This window comes from Lissotriton helveticus, chromosome 3_1 (genome assembly GCF_964261635.1).
Source record: "Lissotriton helveticus chromosome 3_1, aLisHel1.1, whole genome shotgun sequence".
Taxonomy (NCBI): Eukaryota; Metazoa; Chordata; class Amphibia; order Caudata; family Salamandridae; genus Lissotriton; species Lissotriton helveticus.
Window position 1 is genome coordinate 1,960,011,041 of NC_136061.1, and position 23,033 is coordinate 1,960,034,073.

General features: G+C 44.1%; 1 protein-coding gene across 1 annotated transcript in view; it reads right to left on the minus strand.

Moving 5' to 3' along the window:
- CALML4 (calmodulin like 4) overlaps nucleotides 1-22,647 on the minus strand; it is a 38,848-nt gene extending 16,201 nt beyond the window's left edge. The window contains exons 1-2 of the mRNA XM_078684076.1: nucleotides 22,541-22,647; nucleotides 19,307-19,337 (exon numbers count right to left, since the gene is read on the minus strand). Of these exons, the coding sequence (XP_078540202.1) occupies nucleotides 19,307-19,337; nucleotides 22,541-22,543 (34 nt within the window). The 5' untranslated portion in view covers nucleotides 22,544-22,647. The remainder of the gene's footprint in view (nucleotides 1-19,306; nucleotides 19,338-22,540) is intronic.
- Nucleotides 22,648-23,033: the final 386 nt, after the last annotated feature.

Genomic DNA, 23,033 nt, shown 5'->3' on the forward strand with positions numbered 1-23,033 from the left:
AAGTCCTGCGTGTGCCCCAACGGCAGGTAGACCAAAAAGAAAACCACACTCGGGTATACAACACACGCTGTTACTCTGCCTCACTAAATGCACAAATACGAGCAAATCGCTCACCAGGAAGCTAGGAAGCAGGCTTAGATGTTCTGCTTTTTGATGCTGAATTTCCATAGGGGCTTTTTGCTGCTGAAACTTGTAAGTACAACAAATAAATGAAAACGTATGTTTTGAGGGAGGTCTACTAACTCCAAGGCTAGCTAACAATAGTTATAATTATAATAATAATAATTTTCGTGCTTCCTCAAATTTGCTTGAAAATGCACCGTTTGTCCACTCTTTTAAAAAAAAAAAAAAAACCCCAAGCCCCTGGTTCACAGTGCAGTACGACAATAAAGTTACGCCACACCACTTTCAAATGTCACCAGCCGCCACTGCGCAACATATTCTGAGAAGCAGACAGTTGAGGGGAGCTAGAGGGTGAGAGAGAGAAGGAGGGAGGGAAGGAGGCTGAGCAAGTACTGGCCACACAGAACAAGAAAAGGAGTTGCACCATACATATGACTAAAAACATTATCATGAATGATGACAGTTTCCTGCGTACATTGGATGGCAACCAGCAGCACGTTGTCGAGGCCTGCACAGCAGCCAAAGCTTGTGGACACACAGTGATAATTGCTGTTTAATATATAGACATCAATGGGCGGGCTGCCCTGAAAGCGTCGTGAACAGCTGAAGAAAGAGTGGCATATACGCTCTCTCTCTCTGCCAGCTGCTGCTTCCTGACATCCTAATTAAAGATAATTTACCCCATAGCCTTTTTTTAAATTACTCCTTGAGATACTGAAGGAAGTTTCAGCTGTTTCTAAACAGGAATCCAATTAAAACATCAAGTGCCGTGTGGCAGTGCAGCATGTTGTATAATATGTTATAGAATTTATGAATGTTTTTAGGGTGCATTGTGGTCCATAATGCTCTTTACCTGTTGGGTTTTTACCACTTTCCTATATGTAGCTACAATATTAGAATACCATGTTACAATACAATTATATTACGGGTTTTTAAAGAAATGTTAGTGCTTAAAATATAAAGGAATATGACATTGAAACAGGGATCTAATGCCACAGCAGGATCAAAGTCAGTGGTTACAATATGTATTTCATGAGTAATGGACAGGGCACCCAGCATTATATATAATAATGTCTCCTTGTCTTCTTCGTTTTACAGAATGGCTTGCAAGGGCCAATGTCTGTCTTTAGTACACAAATCATGCTGTGCCTTCACAAATATGACAATGCAGTGCAGAGGTGGGCTGCTCAATGGTGGTGCTGTGCATGCGTTAAGGTTGTGAGTCACTCCGGTGAGACACAGCACAGCACAGAAGGGGAAAAATACAGATTTAATGCGGAAAAGACAAACTAAGTAAACCTTTATTCATATTTAACATTTTTAAAGCATAACCCTCAACTCAAAGCAACCAGGCGCTGTATGGAAAAAACACAAGATGAAGGTGGGCTCATTCTACTGTATAGTCCAGGCAGAGCATACTTGATTTGGGTGAAGAAGTCCTCAACCGACACCACCACAACAACGTTAAACCCTCCTTTGGCATTTAGGCAATGGTAAAGCATGCGCTATCACTGAGTCAACAAAATGAAATGTAGGCTGTAGCTGCTTGTCAGTGCTGCGTCATGGTCGCAGACTAATTGATTCCTGCTGCACAACAAGTGCATGTACACACCAGGGAGAAGCAGGGGCTACTGAGAGTACTGCGAGAGGGAGGAAGGGTGTGAAGACGAGCAAGGAGCTGTGGAGAAACGAGGGGGGCAAAAGAATAGTGGGTGGAATGGGGCGGGAGAGAGACTGGACAGAATGTGGATAAGGACTGGAAGAGGAGCAAATAAAAACAAAGGGGGGATCATCAGCACCGTGGGGGCTGCAGGGGAGAAAAGAGCACGACAAGCAGGAGGCAGCTGCAGCCGAGGAGAGGGAGCGACCGTGGGGGTGAGAGAGTTCCTCAGCCTAAACAAGCAGAAAGAAAGAAAAGACTGCTCAGAAAGTAATAAATAGCATGACGAGTAAGAGCACATGTAAATGGGGAAGTCCTCATGGGAGTTTACAAAAGTACAAAAGGAGGAACGTGAGCATGTTAACCAAAGAAATCCAGCCATTTATGAAGAACAGTAAAAGGAGGCAATTAGAAAGATGGTAGGAGCCTAAAGCTCATATTCCTGATACAGAATGTCTCAAAGATACAGTGCAAGCACTGCCTAAGCGAGACCTAAAAAATATTGCTTTATTTAAAAAGCAATCACAGGCCTTTTTCTCTGCTTACCCCATTAGGCCGCCATCCTCGTGATTGTGATTGCTATTCCCAGTGGGTCGTGAATTGTGACCTGCCTCATGAATATTGATGAGGCAGGTCCATTTGTGACACATTAGGAAATCACAAACAGGGTCTGAGACAATGTTGACTGAAAACGAACACGCTATCGAGAACCCAGTCATCACGCTGCTGTGTCTAGTGAATACAGGTATATGAACCTATCGATTACGTCTGAGGAAACTGGGTCCCGCATTGATTTCTGACTGTGTCATAGCTAGAAAACCATTCAAGCGAGTCACCAACTTTGAACCTTCATCAAGACACCACTGCCTATGCAGACGCAGGCATGTTAACGACAATCCCCATATACGACGGGAGTTTTTTAATAGGAAGGGCGGACATCGGTTTTCAGACACAGTTTTGACATTCTCCAAGCAGTTAAGCAGTTAAACAGAGCATCACCCATTGAGAATATTCTTCAGTAGCTAACTGGCAAGGTTTAAATAATAGAAGTCTGAAGAAGCCTATCTGAAATAGCAATATGATGGTACAGTCCTGAGGAAGACACGGACATGTGTCGAAACGCGTAGACAGGAAACCATCCACATATGATATTTTTATTAGCATTCATTTTTTTATATTACCTAATGCATATGCTACAATGCCACAATGTTTTATCAATTATCATGAATGATTCTTTGTTTTTATCAAATACTATCCTACGTATGTAATTAAAATGTACTTTTGTTGCTAAACAGTTGTGTATTATTTATTTTGTGGCTTATTTGCCATTGTTTATGTGCTAGTTAAAAATTGAGTTTTGCCTGGGTTTGTTTATTTACATATATTCTGAGACAATGTTGTACATGCATGTTTTTGATTTCCCTATTGCAAATCGAAGACATTTGCAATTAGGAAATCGCAAACTGACTTTTTTGTATATCTGGCTCTTAGTTCCCTGCTTCATTCCTGGAAAGAGGTTATAGGGCAAATTGAGGATGAGGAGCAGACTGCAGGCTGGCTCCTCATGAGCTTAGAATTCCTGCAAGCCTATGCCTCATAATACTCCAATTCGTACATAGATTTTCCTACCCCCCAACTAGGCTATGAAACATTGATTGTCCTTCCTCAATACGCTGGGGAGAGGGCGGTGAAGGTTGCTTTCACATGATTTGGTCCTGCCCAGGGATAATACAAGTCTGAAAGAAAGTAGGGGTAAAGAATCCAGGGTTGCAGGTGACCTGTTGAGATATCCCCAAACTTTTGACTACTAGGTAGAAGTGAAGATTAGAATGGCTCTCAGCATAAAACTACTTCAGGGGGCCTGGTGTATCTTGCTGTACAGAGAGCCATTGCAAAGAAATGTGGAGCGGAACAAAGGCCTAGGCTACTTGGCATTCTTGAAAGCACTGGACTGCTGTACTGCTATGAAGAGCTAGATTTATTTATTTATTTTATTTTTTGCACTTATAATGCGCGCAGATACCCACAAAGGGTTTCCCGGCGCCAGGACTGAGAGGCCGAAAACACAGAAAGCAACACGGTCAAAGACCACAATTATTTATTGAAAAGCCAAGTTTTAACGCTTTTCTTAAAACTGGCAAGGTTTTCCTCCTTACGTAGGGCTGAGGGAAGGGAGTTCCAAAGGACTGGTCCCAGATGGGAAAAAGATTTTCCTCCCACTCGGGCCAGTTTAAATCTAGGAACCACAAAGTTTGCTCCATTTGAAGACCGAAGGTTGCGTGCAGGAGCGTAGGGCCTAACCAGTTTTTGCAGATACTTAGGTGCGGTCCCTGCCTTGATCTTAAACATGTAGGTCAAAGCTTTGAACCGGACCCGGTTCTCAACCCTGAGCCAGTGCAGGTCCTTCAGGTGCTTCGAAATCCTTGCTGTCCTAGGAATTTTACACAGCAGCCTGGCTGCGGAGTTCTGGACAAGCTGAAGCCGCCTAGTCACGGCTAAGTTGGAACCCAGGTATAAGATGTTACCGTAGTCAAGCCTAGATGTGATCAGTGCATTGACTACGGTCTTCTGGGTATCCACAGGCAGCATCCAGATAATCTTCCGCAGCCATTTGAGGATAGTGAAGCAAATGCCAGCCACTTTATTGACCTGCTGTTTCATCGATAGTGAATCATCGATGCACACCCCTAAATTTCTGACCTGGGTGGCCGGGATGGGAAAAGCACCCAAGGATGGCGGCCAATGGGAATCCTGCCACATATCTCTGTTCTTACCTAGGAGAAGGATCTCCGTCTTCTCCCCGTTGAGCTTCAGCTGGTTTGTTGACATCCAGCTGAAGACTTCGTGAAGACCTAGTTTCAGCGCAGAGGGGGATGAAGGCTCTGAGTTGGTAAGAGAAAAAATAATCTGCGAATCGTCCGCATAGGTCATGAGTTCTAGACCTACTCGCTCTGCTAGATCGGCGAGAGGGCGGAGATACAGGTTAAAAAATAGCGGACTCAAAATTGAGCCCTGAGGCACGCCATGGGGTGAGAAAAAGGTGTCTGACTGAGCCTGAGGGGACGAGATCTGAAACGTCCGGTTGCTCAAGTAGGACCCAATCCAATCCAGCGCTGTCCCTCCGACACCATCCTCACTCAGCCTGGTAAGCAGTCTGTTGTGTGAGATGGTGTCGAAGGCTGCGCTTAGATCAAGCAGGACAAGAGCGACCGTTTGCCCATCGTCCAGGAGCCCCCTGATCTTCTCGGTGACTCCCAAGAGGGCGGACTCGGTGGAATGGCCCGCCCTAAAACCTGACTGGGAGAAATGGAGTAAGTTGTTATTCTCCGTATATGTTGAGAGTACACCATGAATGTGCTTCTCCAAGATTTTTGAGAAAGCAGGCAACAGGGATATCGGGCGATAGTTGGCCAGCACCTCATGATCAGCAGCCGGCTTCTTCAACAGAGGGCTGACCATGGCGTGCTTCCAGGACGAAGGGACAGTTGCCAGATGAATGGAGGCATTTAATGTCTCAGCAATAATCCCCAGAGCCGAGTCATCAAGTTGGCTCAGAATGCTAATAGGGAGAGGGTCACAAGGAGAGCCCGACTTAATGGAAGCAGCCAAGGATCTCAGGGTGTCCAGGGAGATGGATGGCCAAGAGTCGAGCCGGTATCCTGTTGAACTTGCTGGAGACGGAACTTCCCTGCCATCCTTCACCGGGGGATTAATATTAGCAATAATGGTCTCAATCTTTTCCACAAAATACGTGGCAAGATCTTGACATTTTTGAGGGGTAAGGGGGCGTGCAGCCGCCATAGAATTAGCTCCGGCTAGTTCTTTGACTGTATTGAAAAGAGTCCGCGCTTTATTGGCAGCAGTGTTGATGGTCTCTGTTACATAGCAGGCTTTGGCTCTAGTGCAGGCCGAGTGATAAAGATTTCTGGCCTTACGATATGTTTCTTTTTTTAGAGGATCATAGTGTTTACGCCATTTCCGCTCGAGTGCCTTACACTTGGTTTTTTCTAATTTCAATTCTTCAGTGTACCAGGGAGACGGGGGACGGTGAACATTCCCTCTGCACCTGGTAGCAGGCAGACAAGTGTCAACTGCTCTTTCCAGCCAAGTGTGGGTTTCCAGCGCATTTGTTTCCATATCAGCACCCAAAACAGGGGGGGATATCTTTAATGCATTCTGCAACTCGGACAGGTCCAACCTTTTCCAATTTCTCATGAGAATCGGAGGCCGAGCAGAGTGTGACAGCTTAGGTTCTCTAAGAGTAATACTGAAAAGAGTTAAAAAATGGTCCGACCAACAAATAGGGTCAGTTTTTACCCATTTTAACTCCTGTATGTTGGATATAATGGGGTCCAACAAATGTCCAGCTTTATGAGTAGGGCCCTCATTTCGCAGTATCATATTCAAAGTAGTGAAATCCTCCAAGAGGTTGACAGCTATGCTATTAGATTTGTCCTCCAAATGGAGATTTAAATCCCCCAATATAGTCAGGTTTTGGGCATTCAGGAAGTAAGGCGAAATGAAATTAACCAAATTCGCAGCCCAGACACTACTGTTTCCAGGAGGGCGGATTTATCTTGCATGTGGCTGCGTAAACAAGAATGCTTAGATCTAGAGTTCTTTGGGGACTATCGACATGACTGAAGAAGAGTGGGATTGGGTGGGTGGCATAAGGGGAATCGAATGTGTTGATGACGCTGGTTAATTAACATGTGAATAAGCTGGTTTGGGTAGTGGTTTTAAAAAGTCTGCAAAATGCTTATAAAAAACCACAACATGACAAAATATAAACTGTGTAGGATGTTTTCAGCCTGTGTTGGGTTTCAATACCCCTTGAGAAGGTAGAAGCGTTATTGTAACCTTCCTTATCTTACAAGCTAATGGTCAATTATAATGCTGGTAAATAGCTAGCAAAAGCAATGGTCAGCTACCAGCCTCTATCGACACACATAATCCGGTAAATACTCTGTCACGGTTTTAAAATTAAGACACCAATTTTTTGCTGGTGTAACTAGTTCTCATCTTGCTTACCTTTAAAACGCTTCAGTTTAATACTGAGGAAATGTATGAATGATCACGTCGACCCCATGGTTCAGAAAGGAATGAAAGGGACTTTCAAAGCCAACTAATATTTGAAACCCAGCAGCCAAGATCGAGGCTGGTGAGCAAAGCGTAAATTAGGAAATGGCCATGTTTTGAGATTCTTCCTAAAGGAAGTGTGATGAGGATCCGAATAAAGCAGAAGGTTGTTCCAATGTTTTGCTTTAACTTCAAGAGAAAGAAAAGCCTCCAAGCATGTGTGACCTGCTGCTGAACACTGTGTTTCTGGAGCTTCTACCACTGAATTCGCCTGAATAATTTTTTGGGGTTTGTCACCATTGAAACTGAATTCACTTTCGAACTTCGCTGTTAGTAAAGCAAGGGCATTTCCATATGGAACACTAAGAGTCTGCCTGCCACACATTTGCACCTGAAGATTGAAGACTGTATAAAAGGCAACAAGTGAATGAGACAGACATGGGTTCAAGGTGCAAACATATACAGAAAAAGAGTACATATAGATATACACAAAAGGTACAGCAGATTATTTTCAGTAAGTTATTGTTTGAGCAGTAAGGAGTCTGTCACCTCTGATCATCTTGTAAAAGGAGTCAATGGAGTTTTAACAGAGTTGAGGGTATCCCGTCTGCCTTCGAACACACTAGCCTTTTCCAGTAACACCTAGGCACGGAAGGGATATAAAGTTCTTCAACTCGATGGCCAAATCAGCCAGATTCCACCTGAGCTATCTATGGAAACTAAAACCCTTCCTTGACGCTCCCAACCTGAAAATGGGAGTCCAAGCACTAGTCATCTCTAGGCTGGAATATGGCTGTTCTACCCTCTCAGGTTTACCCAAGATATCCCTGGCACCCTTAAAAGCCTGCCTCAGCGCGGCCACTAGACTACTTACTGGCACAAGGAAATTCAACCACATTTCTCCACACCTGAAAGCGCTGAACTGGCTTCCTCTCGAGGCCAGAATACAGCTTAAGCTGACATGCATCGCACATAAGGCTTCACACTCAAACTCCCCTGCATATCTTGCACAGAAACTTGTGATATCTGGAGGAATCAGAAACTCGCGGTCCGCCAGAGATCTCCTACTCCAGCCGGCACGCTTTCGAAAACAAAAACTGTACAATCGGGCTTTCGCTGGGGCCGCACCAAGAATATGGAACTCTCTCCCACCCGCCATCAGAAGAATCCCCTCTCTTGCACGCTTCAAAAAGGATGCCAAATCCTTCCTCATGGATAAATTCCTCGCTTAAACTTGGCCTTCAACCGCCACAGAGACCCTGATCAACGCACAGCTTTTGCCTCCCTCTGATGACCTACTCACCCCACCATGTAACCTGGGACCTTGTCTTGAGTAACTGTAATGTAAACTGTCCATGTTATCCCTCCATCCCTTATGTACCCGGCACCCCGCCCCCTCTGTTTTGATGGTATACTCTTATTATTTCATGCCTTTTGTACAACTCTATGACTCTGTAAAGCGCTCTGATACCCTAACGGGTCAAGTTTGCGCTCTATAAAACACAAAAAAAATAATAATAATAATAAGACAGTCTCTTGAGATAGTAGGCAGTTTTAGTTGACAAATAGCAGAGCAAGCCAGCTGGCCCATGAAGAATGAATTTATTCTACAAAGCTATATGTCCTGTGTGATTATGTGTGATTAAATGTTAGAGAGGCAACACAAAGTGTTATAAACAATTGTGTGCTTGGCCACAGGGAGCCAATGGGGAGAGGAGGAATGACCTGGAATAGAAGGTCCAGATGGGAGCACAAGTAAGAGTCAAACAGTGTCATTTTGCACTACCTGACCTCTGCGCAGGCCATAGGCAGGAAGATGAACGCAGAGGGAATTACCATAGTCCAACCTCGAAGAAATAGTTGTTTGGATTATAGTTTTGCTGCACTTGGTCTAGAAGTGGAATATTTTTCCACAGCATACATAGAAAGAAAATTCAACTAGATACAACCTTATCATAATGTTGTAAAGCAATAAGAGAGGAACCAAAAATGAATAAGATTCCTAGTTTTCCACTGTAATATCCAATAACAAGTGATTTAGTCACTTCTTTGTAATCTATAACAAAAATCACAGCGTGGGAGAAGCACGGGCCCCGAAAGACTTTGATAATTGTGCCTCTGTTTAGGGGATTGAACCTTTTTGATCTTGAATAGAATGAAGAACCTGTGTTCACAAATGCATGCATGATGATCTATTGTCTAATCCAGGTATGTGTGTCCTTGTGTCAATGATATATAGATGATATAGATGAATGATTTCTTAAAACGGTCACGTAAGTGATTGATGGATGAACTGCAATATTACTACTGTTATAATATTAGCAGCAGTTCATGGAGACACAGATAACCATTGTCTGATATCTCTCTTCGCTTGAACTGAAGCCATTTTTGGCAGAAGAGAAAAGGGGATGCTTTGACAAGTTTTCTAAGTTTGCTCATCTGAGGCTATTACAGTTAATTCTTAGAAATTAAGATCATTTGGTATCTCATTGCAAGGGATGGTGCTCTCCTGCTCATCCTAGCAGTTCCTACATAAGCTTTGGGGGAGGCCAGAAACATCCCACTTGGCCGTTCTTTCTGAAGTGTACCTCGAAATTTAGCCGAAATTAGTAACATTTCAAGACATTGTGAAGCTTCTCATTTTTATCCCTGTATCCTTTTTGGAGTGTGACTACAGTGTCTTTAGACCCTCCCTTGATGATGACCCCACACAGCTGAAACGCTGATGACTGCTGTCAGCAACTGGACTGTGTTTTTGATTACCCCAGTCCTTATGCACTTTCAAATATACTGTCAATTGCAGGTTTATATTTCTATTACATGTTATTCACTGTATTGTTATATTCACCTTGTGTACCAATTAAGCACCTTCTAGTCAACAATTTATTTTCAGGTTTTTAGAACAGGCTGCAACACGAAGGCGTGTAAACACAAAGTATATACCAGCGTATAGAGATAAGAGAAAGAAAGGATGATTCTTAACAAGGTTCAAAAAAAATATTTTAACAAAATAACATAAAGTTTATGTGTATGGATTTCCATCATTCACCAAGCCTGGTGATTAGCTTCATCATTTGGGTATCCTTTTGTATAGAATGACATTCCTGCTCTATAGATATCAGAGCTCTCGGATGTCAGAAGGTATGGTTACCAAGATGAGCAAGATGTAGTGTATGGGATCAATATTTAAGTGCAGTGCAATTTGTGAAGTGAAAAAATATAAAATTGATGCGTAATCAGACTGTGAATTTTATTGATGTCTGTCACGATCAAAGGTTAAAAACAGAACTCAAGGACAAATAGCTGTCCTCAACAGAAGTGGTCGACATGTTTCAGCACTCAACGGCAAAAGTTAAACCATGTGCTTTCATCAGGACCTCTAAAGATAATAAAGCTACTGCTATTACAAAATTACAAAAAAAAGGATATTGTGTGAGTATAACGTCTCACAATCCAGAATTCCTCGTAGACTCAACAATGATCTGAGAAATAAAGTGACACAATACACAAATGAATCTTGAGAAAAAGATCACCCATTCGCTCTCTAATTATGCGTGGTAAAAAAGTATTAAACCATCACACTCACACCCAGTCAATGGGGCAAAACTCCATCTTACCTTGTTAATATGGAGGACAAAGCCTCACCCCACCTGGCAACTACTCAGGATAAAGGAGGCACCGCTCTAAAAGGAAAAATATACCAAACTTCAAATTTCTATGGTGTACCATGCCTTAACGTTAAAAACAGAAACAATTGCCACACAACAAACCCAGCAAATACAACTACACACTCACTCTCATCAATGGGCAATACTAGTAGTAGTATGTATTATCCAAATACGTTACTTGCCAAGAGGCAAAACAGCCCCAAGCGTCGACAGTAGTAGCCATCAACCTCCTAGAGATGCTTTTGCCCCACAGCAGGATCAGATATGATCATGTTATATAATTCGTCCAACGTATGATGTTCAGACACTGACATTCTTATACAAACATGAGCGAGGACTACTGGTAACATCTGAGTTAAGCATCATTAGCCCCTGATTTTGTGATAATCGGTAAAGTTACAATAAGCGCCTTATGGTAGCTTGAGACTGGAAAAACACCAACACATAGTAACCACCAATATCTAAAGCGATCGTAATATGGCAGCGCATGAAAGCGCTCTCTCTTACCTCTCCGTCGGTACCTCTGACGGTCTTCAGAGCCGTCGGGGAGGTACGGAACAGGAAGTGGAAGGTGGTTAAATACACCTCTTTCACCCGAGTATTCAAACGCGGTCTTCCGGGTTCTCGGGCGAAGTCTCGGTATTCGCGAGATCTCGCGAGACTACGCCAAGAACTACTGGGTGTCATGGGATGTGTAGTCAGCCATCTTAGTGCTGATACGAAGGGTATAGACTTAAAAATCATAGGCAGTGTGCATGAAAAACTCTTGTGTGGTCGCATATTGCATTTACCTAGTCATGTTGGATTATAACTAAGCATTTATTTAGAACTAAGCATTTATTTGGAGTGATTTCACACAGGCACGTTTACTTTATGAAGCCTACATGCAAGTCGGTAAAGTCTCAGTATAGACGATAAGTTGGGAATGAGAAATGCTTACCGACCCCTTAAACAAGATCCCACTGAAAGAATTAAAAGGGATATAATAACTATTGTGGAAGAAGCTGAGAGTGAGGGCTGGATAACAGCACATGAAGCCAATTTTCTCCAGACCAACAAACCTGTCATGCCGTACTTCTATGTTCTTCCCAAAGTGCATAAGCCTAACAGACCACCTTTGTGACGCCCGATCATATCAGGGATCGGGTCATTACTGGAACCCCTTTCCACCTTTGTTGATTTCTTTTTAAATCCAATGGTGAAGGAAATGCCCACCTTCCTTCAAGATACTAAAGACGTCCTTTTTTTTTTTTTTGAAAATATGTTTTTATTGCGAAAACATGGAGAATGCACACCTTACAATGACACCCCAAGCAAATACGCAGGAGGAGTAACAACATACCATCTCCAAAATAATACACAGCCAAATACGGCCCACATCCCGGAGGCTGGGCGGCGTAGGAATAAGGCATGTAGTGAGGATAAAGGAGGTGCATTTGTGCGCTAAGGATACCAAACCATCAATACATTCTCTGATTTTTACGCTCCAACTTCTGATTATATATAACATGACAACAATAACCAAAAACCCCCCTAAAACAACAAAGGCATCAGTAGTACAAATTCGAAGGAGGTAAGTCACTAGTGCGGGAACAAGCTAAGGCATGGATCTTATGAAGCAGCTGGACCTATGGGGATCCCTGCTATGTACAAGCAAACATTGTAAGGAAACTCGGCGTGGGTACAAAGGGCTCCTACACCCGGTCGAGACCCCCTAACTCTGAACCCTCCCCAGCATTGTCGGACTCCGGATCAGCAGGAGTAAACAGTTCAGCGCTGGTGGCATCTGAGTCATCCTCTGTTAGCCCCTCCATGCACAGCACCCTCCAGGCAAGCAGATCCTCTTGCAATTTCACATCTCTACGAGTACGCTGCATGTGCGTCTCCTCAGCTAGAGCCCATTCTTTCGCATCTCTCAACCAAATGGAAAGGTCGGGTGCCCCCTGGCCCATCCACGTGATGGCCACTCGCCTCCTCGCTAGGATCAATAGAAGTTGCAGGAACTTATAGGACAACTTTTTCTTCCTGGGTCTGGGTATCAGCGCCAGGAGACAATGGAGCGGGTCTAAAAGGAGCTTGATATGCGTGGCCCGGGCAATGTGAGGCACCACTTTCTTCCAAAAGTCCTGCACTGGAGGGCAGACCCATGCTAAGTGCAGAAAGCCCGCTCTCTGTGCTCCACATCATGGGCAAGTGTGACGTCTATCGGACGAGATACGATGCAAGGAAACAGGGGTCATATAGGTCTGGTGGAGTAAGTTAAAGTGGATAAGTTTAACACGCGCGTTGCAGGAGACCTTGCGGGTTAAGAGCCCTATTCGCCTCCGCTGGTCTGGTTCCAGCGACACCCCTAAGTCCGCCTCCCAGGCCGCCCAAGCCGGCGCCGTCGGAGGGGTTGAATCCCGGCGCATGGCCGAGTAGAGAAGGGAGATCAATCGTCTGCCTCGCCCACAGGACAAGATGATGTCAAGGGTATGCGTAACCGGAGGGGCCTCCGGGTACTGGGGCCATGTTGTCTTGGCCACATCTTGGATGCTCCGATAGTGAAGGTATTGCCCCCTTCCCAGCTCAAAGGACTCCCTGGCACGTTCAAGGGATAGGAAAGAGTCGTGTGGGTAGAGATGCGCTAGTGTCTCACATCCACCAGAGCGCCACCTCCGGTAGGACATAGTCTCTTCCAACCGGAGTACCGGGGCTAAAATCCATATCGGGAGCTCTCTGTGAAAAGGCGCTCGCCTCAACACCCTCTCAACAAACCGCTGCCAAATTTCAGCCGTGTGTCGCACCACATACAGTAAGGTGTCATCGGTGCCTCGGCCCTGCATCAACGCCTCTCTCAGGACCCTTTCATTAGCCGTACCTGCTAGTAGAGCCAGCTCCCAGTTGTGTTCTTCCGCAAACCCCCTCGCTGCCGGGAGGAGCTGCGCCGCGAAGTAATAGAGTTACTAAAGACGTCCTTAGGCTTATTCCTGATATCGAATACGACTACGAAACAGATCTGCTTATATCGTTCGATGTAGAGTCCCTTTATACATCAATTCCACAGGATGAGACCCTTGATTCTGTGAACACTCTACTGTCACAGCGGAACCTAGACTCTATAACACCGCCTCATTTCATCATGACGTGTGCCCAAATAGCCATGAAAGAAAACTTTTTTAAATTTGAGGATACTATCTACCTCCAGACATCTGGTACGAGCATGGGAAGCATTTTTGCCCCAAGTATGGCTAATTTCTACGTTCACGGTTTTGAGCAGGAGCATGTCCTCAATCCCATTAACCCTCATCGCGACTCAATCCGCCTTTGGAGGCGATATATCGATGATATTTTAGTGATTTGGAGAGGGGATGCTAATAGTGTGAACGAGTTCCTAGTGTGGCTTAACAGCAGGAACAGTTTTTTGAAATTCACAGTAGAGATGGACAAACACAAGTTGCCTTTTCTGGATCTTCTGATCACTGCCTCGCCTGATGGCCTTGAGACTGAACTCTATACCAAACCTATAGCTAGAAATTCCTTGTTAAGCTACAATAGTCATCATCCGGTAGCTCTCAAGGACAACTTACCATATGGGCAGTTTCTTCGTATACAAAGGAACTGTTCAACGAAGGAGAGTTTCCAAAGACACGCAAAGACCCTATCATCCAATTTGGTTGACAGAAACTACCCTAAAAAATTGGTTAGGCAAGCGGTTAAGCGTGTCAGTAATAACAACCGAGAAAGTCTACTTGAAGTCAACACTAAACAGACCTTGATTCCGAGATTGACATTTGTTAATACATATAGCACAGTGTCGAACGATGTAAAAAAATCAAGTCGGGAGAATTGGAAAATTCTCAATATTGGAGGAGAAAATGTACCTGGCCCCCCTTTTTGCCTTTAAAAGAAACAGTAACTTACGTGACAAACTAGTGCATACTAGACCACATGCCTTTGAAGCAGCTACCCAAGATACTATCTGGGGCACACCCGCCTTACAAGGACATTTTCCTTGTGGCACCTGCAAAGTGTGTCCTATGACTAAGAAATCTAAAACAGTAGACATAGGCACAGATTGCCCATGGGTACAGAAGAGGATGACTAATTGTAATAGTGAGCGGGTGGTTTACCTGATCTCTTGCCCCTGTAAACTTAATTATGTGGGCATGACGGCACGCAAAGTTAAGTTACGGATCATGGAACACATGAGCACCGTGAGGTGCAAAAAACAAGCTACTAGATTGACGGCCCATTTCCTGGAACTGAATCATAAACCAGAGGACATGCTTTGGACTGTTTTAGAACAACCTTACATTCCACAACATGTCACTGCCATTTCTAAATTTTTACTCCTTAGAGAACAGCGATGGGTTTTCAGACTCAAGAGTGATACACAAGGATTAAATGACTCTATTCCTTGGTCCTTGCTTTAATATGCCCACCTTGTTACAAGGTACTAAAGGGAGTCCACATGTAGCTTTACTAGACTTTCTTACAAGCATAGTTGCATATGCGATGTATCAAAGATGGTCAGTATATTCCTGGTGGCTTAACAATAGCATCAGGCAACAAGAGTCCATATATTAATGGGTTTTTTCCCCAAATTAAAGACAGCAATCTATGTGGGCTTTGAGTATGAGCATCTTGGTGTCATTACATTTGACGACCTATCAATCATCATTCAAAAACATCAAGTATGCATTTAGAGTACTTTTATTGCCAATTGACCATTATATGCTTTTTTTATGAACATGGAGCTGATCTACATGATATTCGTAATTTACATTTGCAATTTGCAAGACTCTTGTCGGTTTATCGTCTATTCTGAGACTTTACCGACTTGCATGTCGGCTTCATAAAGTAAACGTGGCTGTGTGAAATCACTCTAAATAAATGCTTAGTTCTAAATAAATGCTTAGTTATAATCCAGCATGACTAGGTAAATGCAATATGCGACCACACAAGAGTTTTTCATGCACACTGCCTATGATTTTTAAGCCTATACCCTTCGTATCAGCACTAAGAGGGCTGACTACACATCCCATGACACCCAGTAGTTCTTGGCGAGATCTCGCGAATACCGAGACTTCACCCGAGAACCCGGAAGACCGCGTTTGAATACTCGGGTGAAAGAGGTGTATTTAACCACCTTCCACTTCCCGTTCGGTACCTCCCCGACGGCTCTGAAGACCGACAGAGGTACCAACGGAGAGGTAAGAGAGAGCGCTTTCATGCGCTGCCATATTACGATCGCTTTAGGTATTGGTGGTTACTATGTGTTGGTGTTTTTCCATTCTCAGGCTACCATAAGGCGCTTATTGTAACTTTACCGATTATCACAAAATCAGGGGCTAATCATGCTTAACTCAGATGTTACCAGTAGTCCTCGCTCATCTTTGTATAAGAATGTCAGTGTACTCTGGTCTGAACATCATACGTTGGACGAATTATATAACATGATCATATCTGATCCTGCTGTGGGGCAAAAGCATCTCTAGGAGGTTGATGGCTACTACTGTCGACGCTTGGGGCTGTTTTGCCTCTTGGCAAGTAACGTATTTGGATAATACATACTACTACTAGTATTGCCCATTGATGAGAGTGAGTGTGTAGTTGTATTTGTCGGGTTTGTTGTGTCCCATACCCGTGGCAATTGTTTCTGTTTTTAACGTTAAGGCATGGTACACCATAGAAATTTGAAGTTTGGTGTATTTTTCCTTTTAGAGTGGTGCCTCCTTTATCCTGAGCTGTTGCCAGGTGGGGTGAGGTTTTGTCCTCCATAGTAAGATCGAGTTTTGCCCCATTGACTGGGTGTGAGTGTGATGGTTTAATACTTTTTTACCACGCATAATTAGAGAGCGAATGGGTGATCTTTTTCTCAAGATTCATTTGTGTATTGTGTCACTTTATTTCACAGATCATTGTTGAGTCTGCGAGGAATTCTGGATTGTGAGACGTTATACTCACACAATACCCTTTTTTGTAATTTTGTAATAGCAGTAGCTTTATTATCTTTAGAGGTCCTGATGAAAGCACATGGTTTAACTTTTGCCGTTGAGTGCTGAAACATGTCGACCACTTCTGTTGAGGACAGCTATTTGTTAAAACTGGTCCTTGAGTTCTGTTTTTAACCTTTGATTGTGACAGACATCAATAAAATTCACAGTCTGATTACGCATCAATTTTATATTTTTTCACTTCACAAATTGCACTGCACTTAAATATTGATCCCATACACTACATCTTGCTCATCTTGGTAACCATACCTTCTGACATCCGAGAGCTCTGATATCTATAGAGCAGGAATGTCATTCTATACAAAAGGATACCCAAATGACGAAGCTAATCACCAGGCTTGGTGAATGATGGGAATCCATACACATAAACTTTATGTTATTTTGTTAAAATATTTTTTTTGAACCTTGTTAAGAATCATCCTTTCTTTCTCTTATCTCTAGACGCTGGTATATACTTTGTGTTTACATGTCAGTTTGGGGCTGCATATTCCAGTTAGTCTTTAAACCTTGGCCTCTGGCCCTATCTTAGTTTTTAGGTCTCGCGACCTATCGATGCGCGCATGCGCATCGAGCGGAGCGAGAATTCAAGTGGCGAAAACATCATGAAACCACCAGCTTTTTGCTGGCGTTTTCATGAAGTGCATGTGAACCACGTGTTCAAACATGAACGCGCATCAGCCTCCCTCCATTTGCCGCACAGCACATCAAAGGGCTTCGCCCAGCGTGCGCTCTGCGGCTTCTCGGCTTCTCCTCCCCTAATTACAGCCTTCCTTGCATTTCTCCTCCCCCTCCCCAGCCAGCTTCCCCAGGCCGTGTTCCCTCAGATATGCTATTGCATATCGTTTGCTACCTCTTGTATTTTGTTTGCTCTTGATACTTGCACAACTGTCACTATTGCCTCATGTAACGTAACTTTTGCTTTTGTAACATGCTCACTTGTAATTTTTGCTTCATGTATCACTACTGTTGTCCGCACTATATAATAAAAAACGCCTCCCTCGCTCTTCTGCTGCCGCCATTGCCTGGGGCTCTCGCGCTCCTTTCTCCCTCTCTCCTGCTGCCTAGTCCTCCCACCCCCTCCCTCTCCAGTGCGCGCTCCACTCGCATCTGCCTGCTGCTCCGACCCAGCAATGCCGAGAAGCTTGTTTCCTCTAGTAACATATTGTTTGCTACCTCTTGTATTTTGTTTGCTCTTGATAATTGCACAATTGTCACTATTGCCTTGCTTTTGTAACATGCTCACTTGTAATTTTTGCTTCATGTATCACTACTGTTGTCCTCGCTTTATAAAAACTGCTCCCTCGCTCTTCTGCCGCCGCCATCGCCTTGGGCTCTCGCGCTCCTTTCTCCCTCTCTCCCGCTGCCTAGTCCTCCCACCCCCTCCCTCTCCAGCGCGCGCTCCACTCGCATCTGCCTGCTGCTCCCCCGCCCACCCCCTCACTCCCCCACCCAGCAATGCTGAGAAGCTTGTTTCCTCTAAGAACATATCGTTTGCTACCTCTTGCATTTTGTTTGCTCTTAATACTTGCACAACTGTCACTATTGTCTCATGTAACGTAACGTTTGCTTTTGTAACATGCTCACTTGCAATTTTTGCTTCATGTATCACTACTGTTGTCCGCACTATATAACAAGCATTGGCATAGCCAATAGGTCTCGCTTGTGGGACCTTATAAGTATTTAGTTTTGCAGCACAATATCCTTGTTGCATAATCGGATATTGTGCTGCAAAACTAAATACTTATAAGGTCCCACAAGCGAGACCTATTGGCAATGCCAATGCTTGTTTTGTGTGCCTTGCAACACGAAGGCCTCAGGCTTTCAATGAGTGGATGAATTAGTACACCTCCTTGTCAAAAGTGATTCCTGCCTTCTCTCTCTCTCTTTTCTACGACACACACGCACACACTCTCACACACTCTCTCTCTCTCTCTCTCTCTCACACACACACACACACACACACACTTTCTCTCACACACTTTTTGATTTGTCATTATAAGGGTTTTTAACTACAGGTTCTAGTTGTTGTGCATACGTTGTTGCTATTGTTGCTGTTCGCCTCTCTATCTATGAAACCATCTTGAGCCTGGTATGTGCTATATCAATGGTAAAATCTCATAATATATCAATAAAATAAGTTGATAAAATATCATATTTTGCAACGTCTACGCAATGCAAAGGATTCGTTACAAACCTTATGCGACATTAACAAAAGAACCCAGCACTTCAAATGTGGAATCAGTATTGCCCGAGGGCGTATGTGTTTTGAATGCATAATATTTGTTGCACCTTTCACCAGGACCTTGCTGCCAGGCAAGAAGACTTCTGCTTATTGACCTTTTTCAAGAATGCAGCTGCTAGAGCAGAAACCATCTCTATATAAGCCCTGGAAGGAACTCGCTTGCACACATGAATACCTGTGTTCATTGCTGATAGAGCACAATACTGTGGTGTACTGTCCCTTTGTCGAGCACCTTTACCATATGGCAGAAGTGGATCTGGAAGCATCAATAAGACACTATCACTGAAATTAATAACAGAGATGGGGGGTTCAGAGGCAGGTACATATGAAAAGATAGCTCAGGTGCACCTCTTGCGCAAATATATGTGAAATCTGCAGGTGACATGCTTATATTCTTTATCGGATGACTTAACTTTTCCTTTATGTTTTTGAGGTTGGTGAAATGAGTACTAATGAGTTGGGTAATATTAAGAGCTGTGTTTCTGCAGCACTATGAAATGGTAAGACCTGGGTAAAATATTATTAATATACTTACCATTGATTTCATCCTGGGACAGGAATTTGGTCTGTAGGAAGACAAAGAAACAACAGTTTATCAGGACCAAGGCCAATGAGACAAACATATTGCGCTCACAGACTTAACATGCATTGGCAAAGCCAATACATCTGGGTTTAATTTGTCAACATTCTCAAACAGAGGCATGCAGAAACAATGTTGCCATGCAATAATATATCAAAACCAGACCTACAGGCTTTGTCAGTGCTTGGTGGTGGTATTCTTTCTGATCGAATTGTTATTGATGGTGGTGGTGCTAGTGGTGGTAGTGAATTTATTGGTGGCATGGATATTGGGAAAATATTGGAAGTGTTGATTGTATTGATAGTGGTGGTGATAACAGTGGGAGTATGGGAGGTGTTGTGGTATTGGTGGTGTGTGGTATTGTGATGGTGCTGTGGTAGTGGTGGTGATTCAATTGATGATGGTCGTGTAGTATTGATGGTGGCAGTAGTGGTGGTCATTTTATTAATAGTGATGTTGGTTATGATGTTGTAGTGGTTGTGATAGTGTTGGAGGCGCTGGTAGTTTGTTGGTGGTAACTGGTAACCACAGATTTTTAGTTTATGAAAACACTGAAAGAACCCCACCAGAATTTTCAACAAATAGAAACTGAAAACAGGAAAGCCTAATCATATATTATACAGGAGCTGTCAAACAAGGACCCATATGGATAGATTCCTTCTATATAAGCCATGCAAAGAGCAGACATCTGTCTTCAGTGAATGCTGATACTCAGGCCAAAAACTTAAACAAGGAAATCTTGGGTATGAAGCGATGAAACTCTTCTCTGAGCCCAAATACTGAACGAATAACATCTCTTCTTTTGGGAAACAAATTGCTATTTCTCTTTCTCAAACACCCATTCCGAATTGTATCTCCCCCGATGTCCCCAACATACCCCAAACTTGTTCTTAATGTTCTTGATAACCATGGTAGGCTTTACGTTTTAGAGGCTAAGATATATTTGAAATAGATCAGTGAGTTTTTGTATCCACTACATAGGTTTACATACAATCTACAGATCATTCTATTAGATCAATGGGTTAGTGTACCTGCTGCAGAGATCTGCTTAAAACCTGCAGGTACCTGGTTGTAAGTGAGAAGGCTCAATGGATTAAGGCACCTACCACAGAGATGTGTTTAAACTTGGAGCTCACAGTTTCACATTCTAGTGATATTGCTACCTCATAGAAGTGCGCTAAGTACTAGGAGTGTGAGCTGTTTCTCAATAACTCTAATTTAAAAGAAGCATTGGCAGAGACAAAAACTCTGGTTTTAATGTGCTAAAGCAATTTGTTTTAGTACCAGTGGTGCCTCCTTGTCAGGGGCTCCAGGGCGCAGTCCCCCGGCCAGGTCCCACATTCTGCACCATGCCTCTATGAGTCCTGACAATGTGCATTATTTATTGTAGCAGTGTTCATGAAAACACAACTTTTGTATTTTCATGAACACCGGCCAGTGTGCAGGTCTGCCCTCTCTGACTTGTCTCAAGGCTCCTGATGCCAGGAAGAGAGTCTGAGAGAGCTGAGACTTCATCCAGCTACAGAGCACTTTTAAAACACAACACTCTGTAGGTGGAGGTCTGAATTGTGCATGTCTGAGGGGCGTAGCTCAACTACCGTCCCTCACACAGGCACAATCCATTCTATTTAGCAAACATGCCTCAAGCAGCATAGCGTATCTGCTCAAATGTGGCTGTCAAGGCACACATCAGTGCACCCCTGGGGCCAACAAGATGCCACACAGCGCAGCAGGGGCAGGATCCCCAGCTCTGTCTAAGCTTCTTATGGGGCTGTGCTTCCAGCCGTAGCAGGAAGCTGGGAGGGGGTCTGATGTAGGTGTTTCCCTTTTCAACCCTTCCCTTGCTGCTCTAGCCAGCACCTGGGTGGGAATCATAGCTTGCTGGTTACAAATCCCCACCACCAAATTCCTGCTCTGCTGCAAAGGAAGCAAGGAATGCAAAAAATGTGTTTTTCTGTTCATGTAGTGTTTGTGAGTGAGTGAGAATCTTAGTTTGACTGTATATGAATAAGTGAAAATGAGTTAAAAGGAGTGAGTGGTGGTGTGAGTTCATTGGAAGGAGTGGATGATTGGAGGTTGTGAGGGGAGTGGAAGTGAGTCAGGGGTGTAGCTATCAATAGTGCAGTAGGTGCAGTTAAACCAGGGCCCTAGTCAGTGAGTGTGTGTTAGGAGGGCATAATGAGTACCAATGAGTATGAGTATGTTTGTGTGTAACAGTAAGTGGGAGTGAGTATGAGTTAAAATGATTTAGAGAATGTGAGTAAGAGTGAGTGGCTTAGAGAGTCAATGTGAGAGCGAGTGAGTATAAATGAGGCTTTAATAAAATAGGGTGTACTCCTGGCAGCATATCACCACTTCCCAAGGTCACCAGCCGCCACTAGTTAGCAGATTGGAGTGAGACAAACAGGAGGGAGCCAGCAGGAACAAATCGAAAAGGCTATCCTTGTAAAGTTCAATGTCAGCACTGGAGGGGGGGGGGTAAGATATATCCAAACAGCCAATAGCCTTAGGTGATAGATGAATACGCAACTGGGCTGAGCCAAGACGTGATTGGCAAAGTCTGAAATTAAAAGCTGAAACAACCTGGTCGGAAAAAAATGGATAAAAGGAGCGGACCCAAGGCCCATTACACCTATACTGAGACAAATAGGTCTGCATGACAGCTTGATGTTAAAACTCAGACCACAGAACAGGATGTAAGCGCTTGCAAATGCGCTCACTGTTGCACCCAAGGTCCCGCCCGAGGATGCGGCTGTAAACCTGCCGTACTCCCTACCTCGCGCCCCAGCCACACCTGTCCTCTGTCATTCTTGCCTCCGGACCCCATTGGTTCAACAGGGCGCTGGTGTTAGGATTAGCCTATGGGATGTGGCGCTGACCCTGGCATATAAAACGGGCTCAGTAATCCTTTTGGATGGACCGATCAGATGTAAACTCTCCAGGTCAAAGGCAGGTTAGAATGGCATTTCACCATGTCCACCCACGCCACTACTGCCCTTTCCGAGTGAACGCACCATCCTGACACATATCTATGACTGACTCTCCACAGCTCTCCTCTACTGCTTAACACTGGCACCGCACAAGCCTGGCACGTGACAGGCTTCACCCATGCCCTGCCGGCCTTTCAGAGCCATGAACTGCCCACAATTCCACCGAACCCCGATTTTTTGCTAGCCCCCCGCTGCTTACCATCTTGCGAGTCTGTGTGGCCTGTTTTCCTGATGGCTGAGGGCCTGTGTTCGGTTTACCTCCGTAACTTCCTTCTGTCTGACGAAGTAGCAAAGTCCAGCGCAGGAGGAGGAGAAGACAGAGGCGATGCCTGCTGCGGCCATGGTAACGGTAAGCGATCCTTGCCAGCTCGGGTGGCTCCCCGCATGCCTCCTTCCCAGGGCAGGCGAGAGCCACCTTGGCATTCACCCAGCAGAGAGCGCCATCGCTGCACGCATTGTTCGGTAATTCTATTGTGAGAACTGAGAAGCTATTAATAAAATACCCCAGCTTGTTCTCCTGCAACTGTTTCTGTAAACTGTATTATCTAAAGAATTGAAACAGAATTGCTTTAAAAAAAATCTACACATTTATAACTTTTTTTTAGATAAATATTTAACCCCTTAGAGTACAACCTCCATCCAATGTCCTCGACATAAGTTAGACTGATATCAGTACTTACAGCACGGCGGTT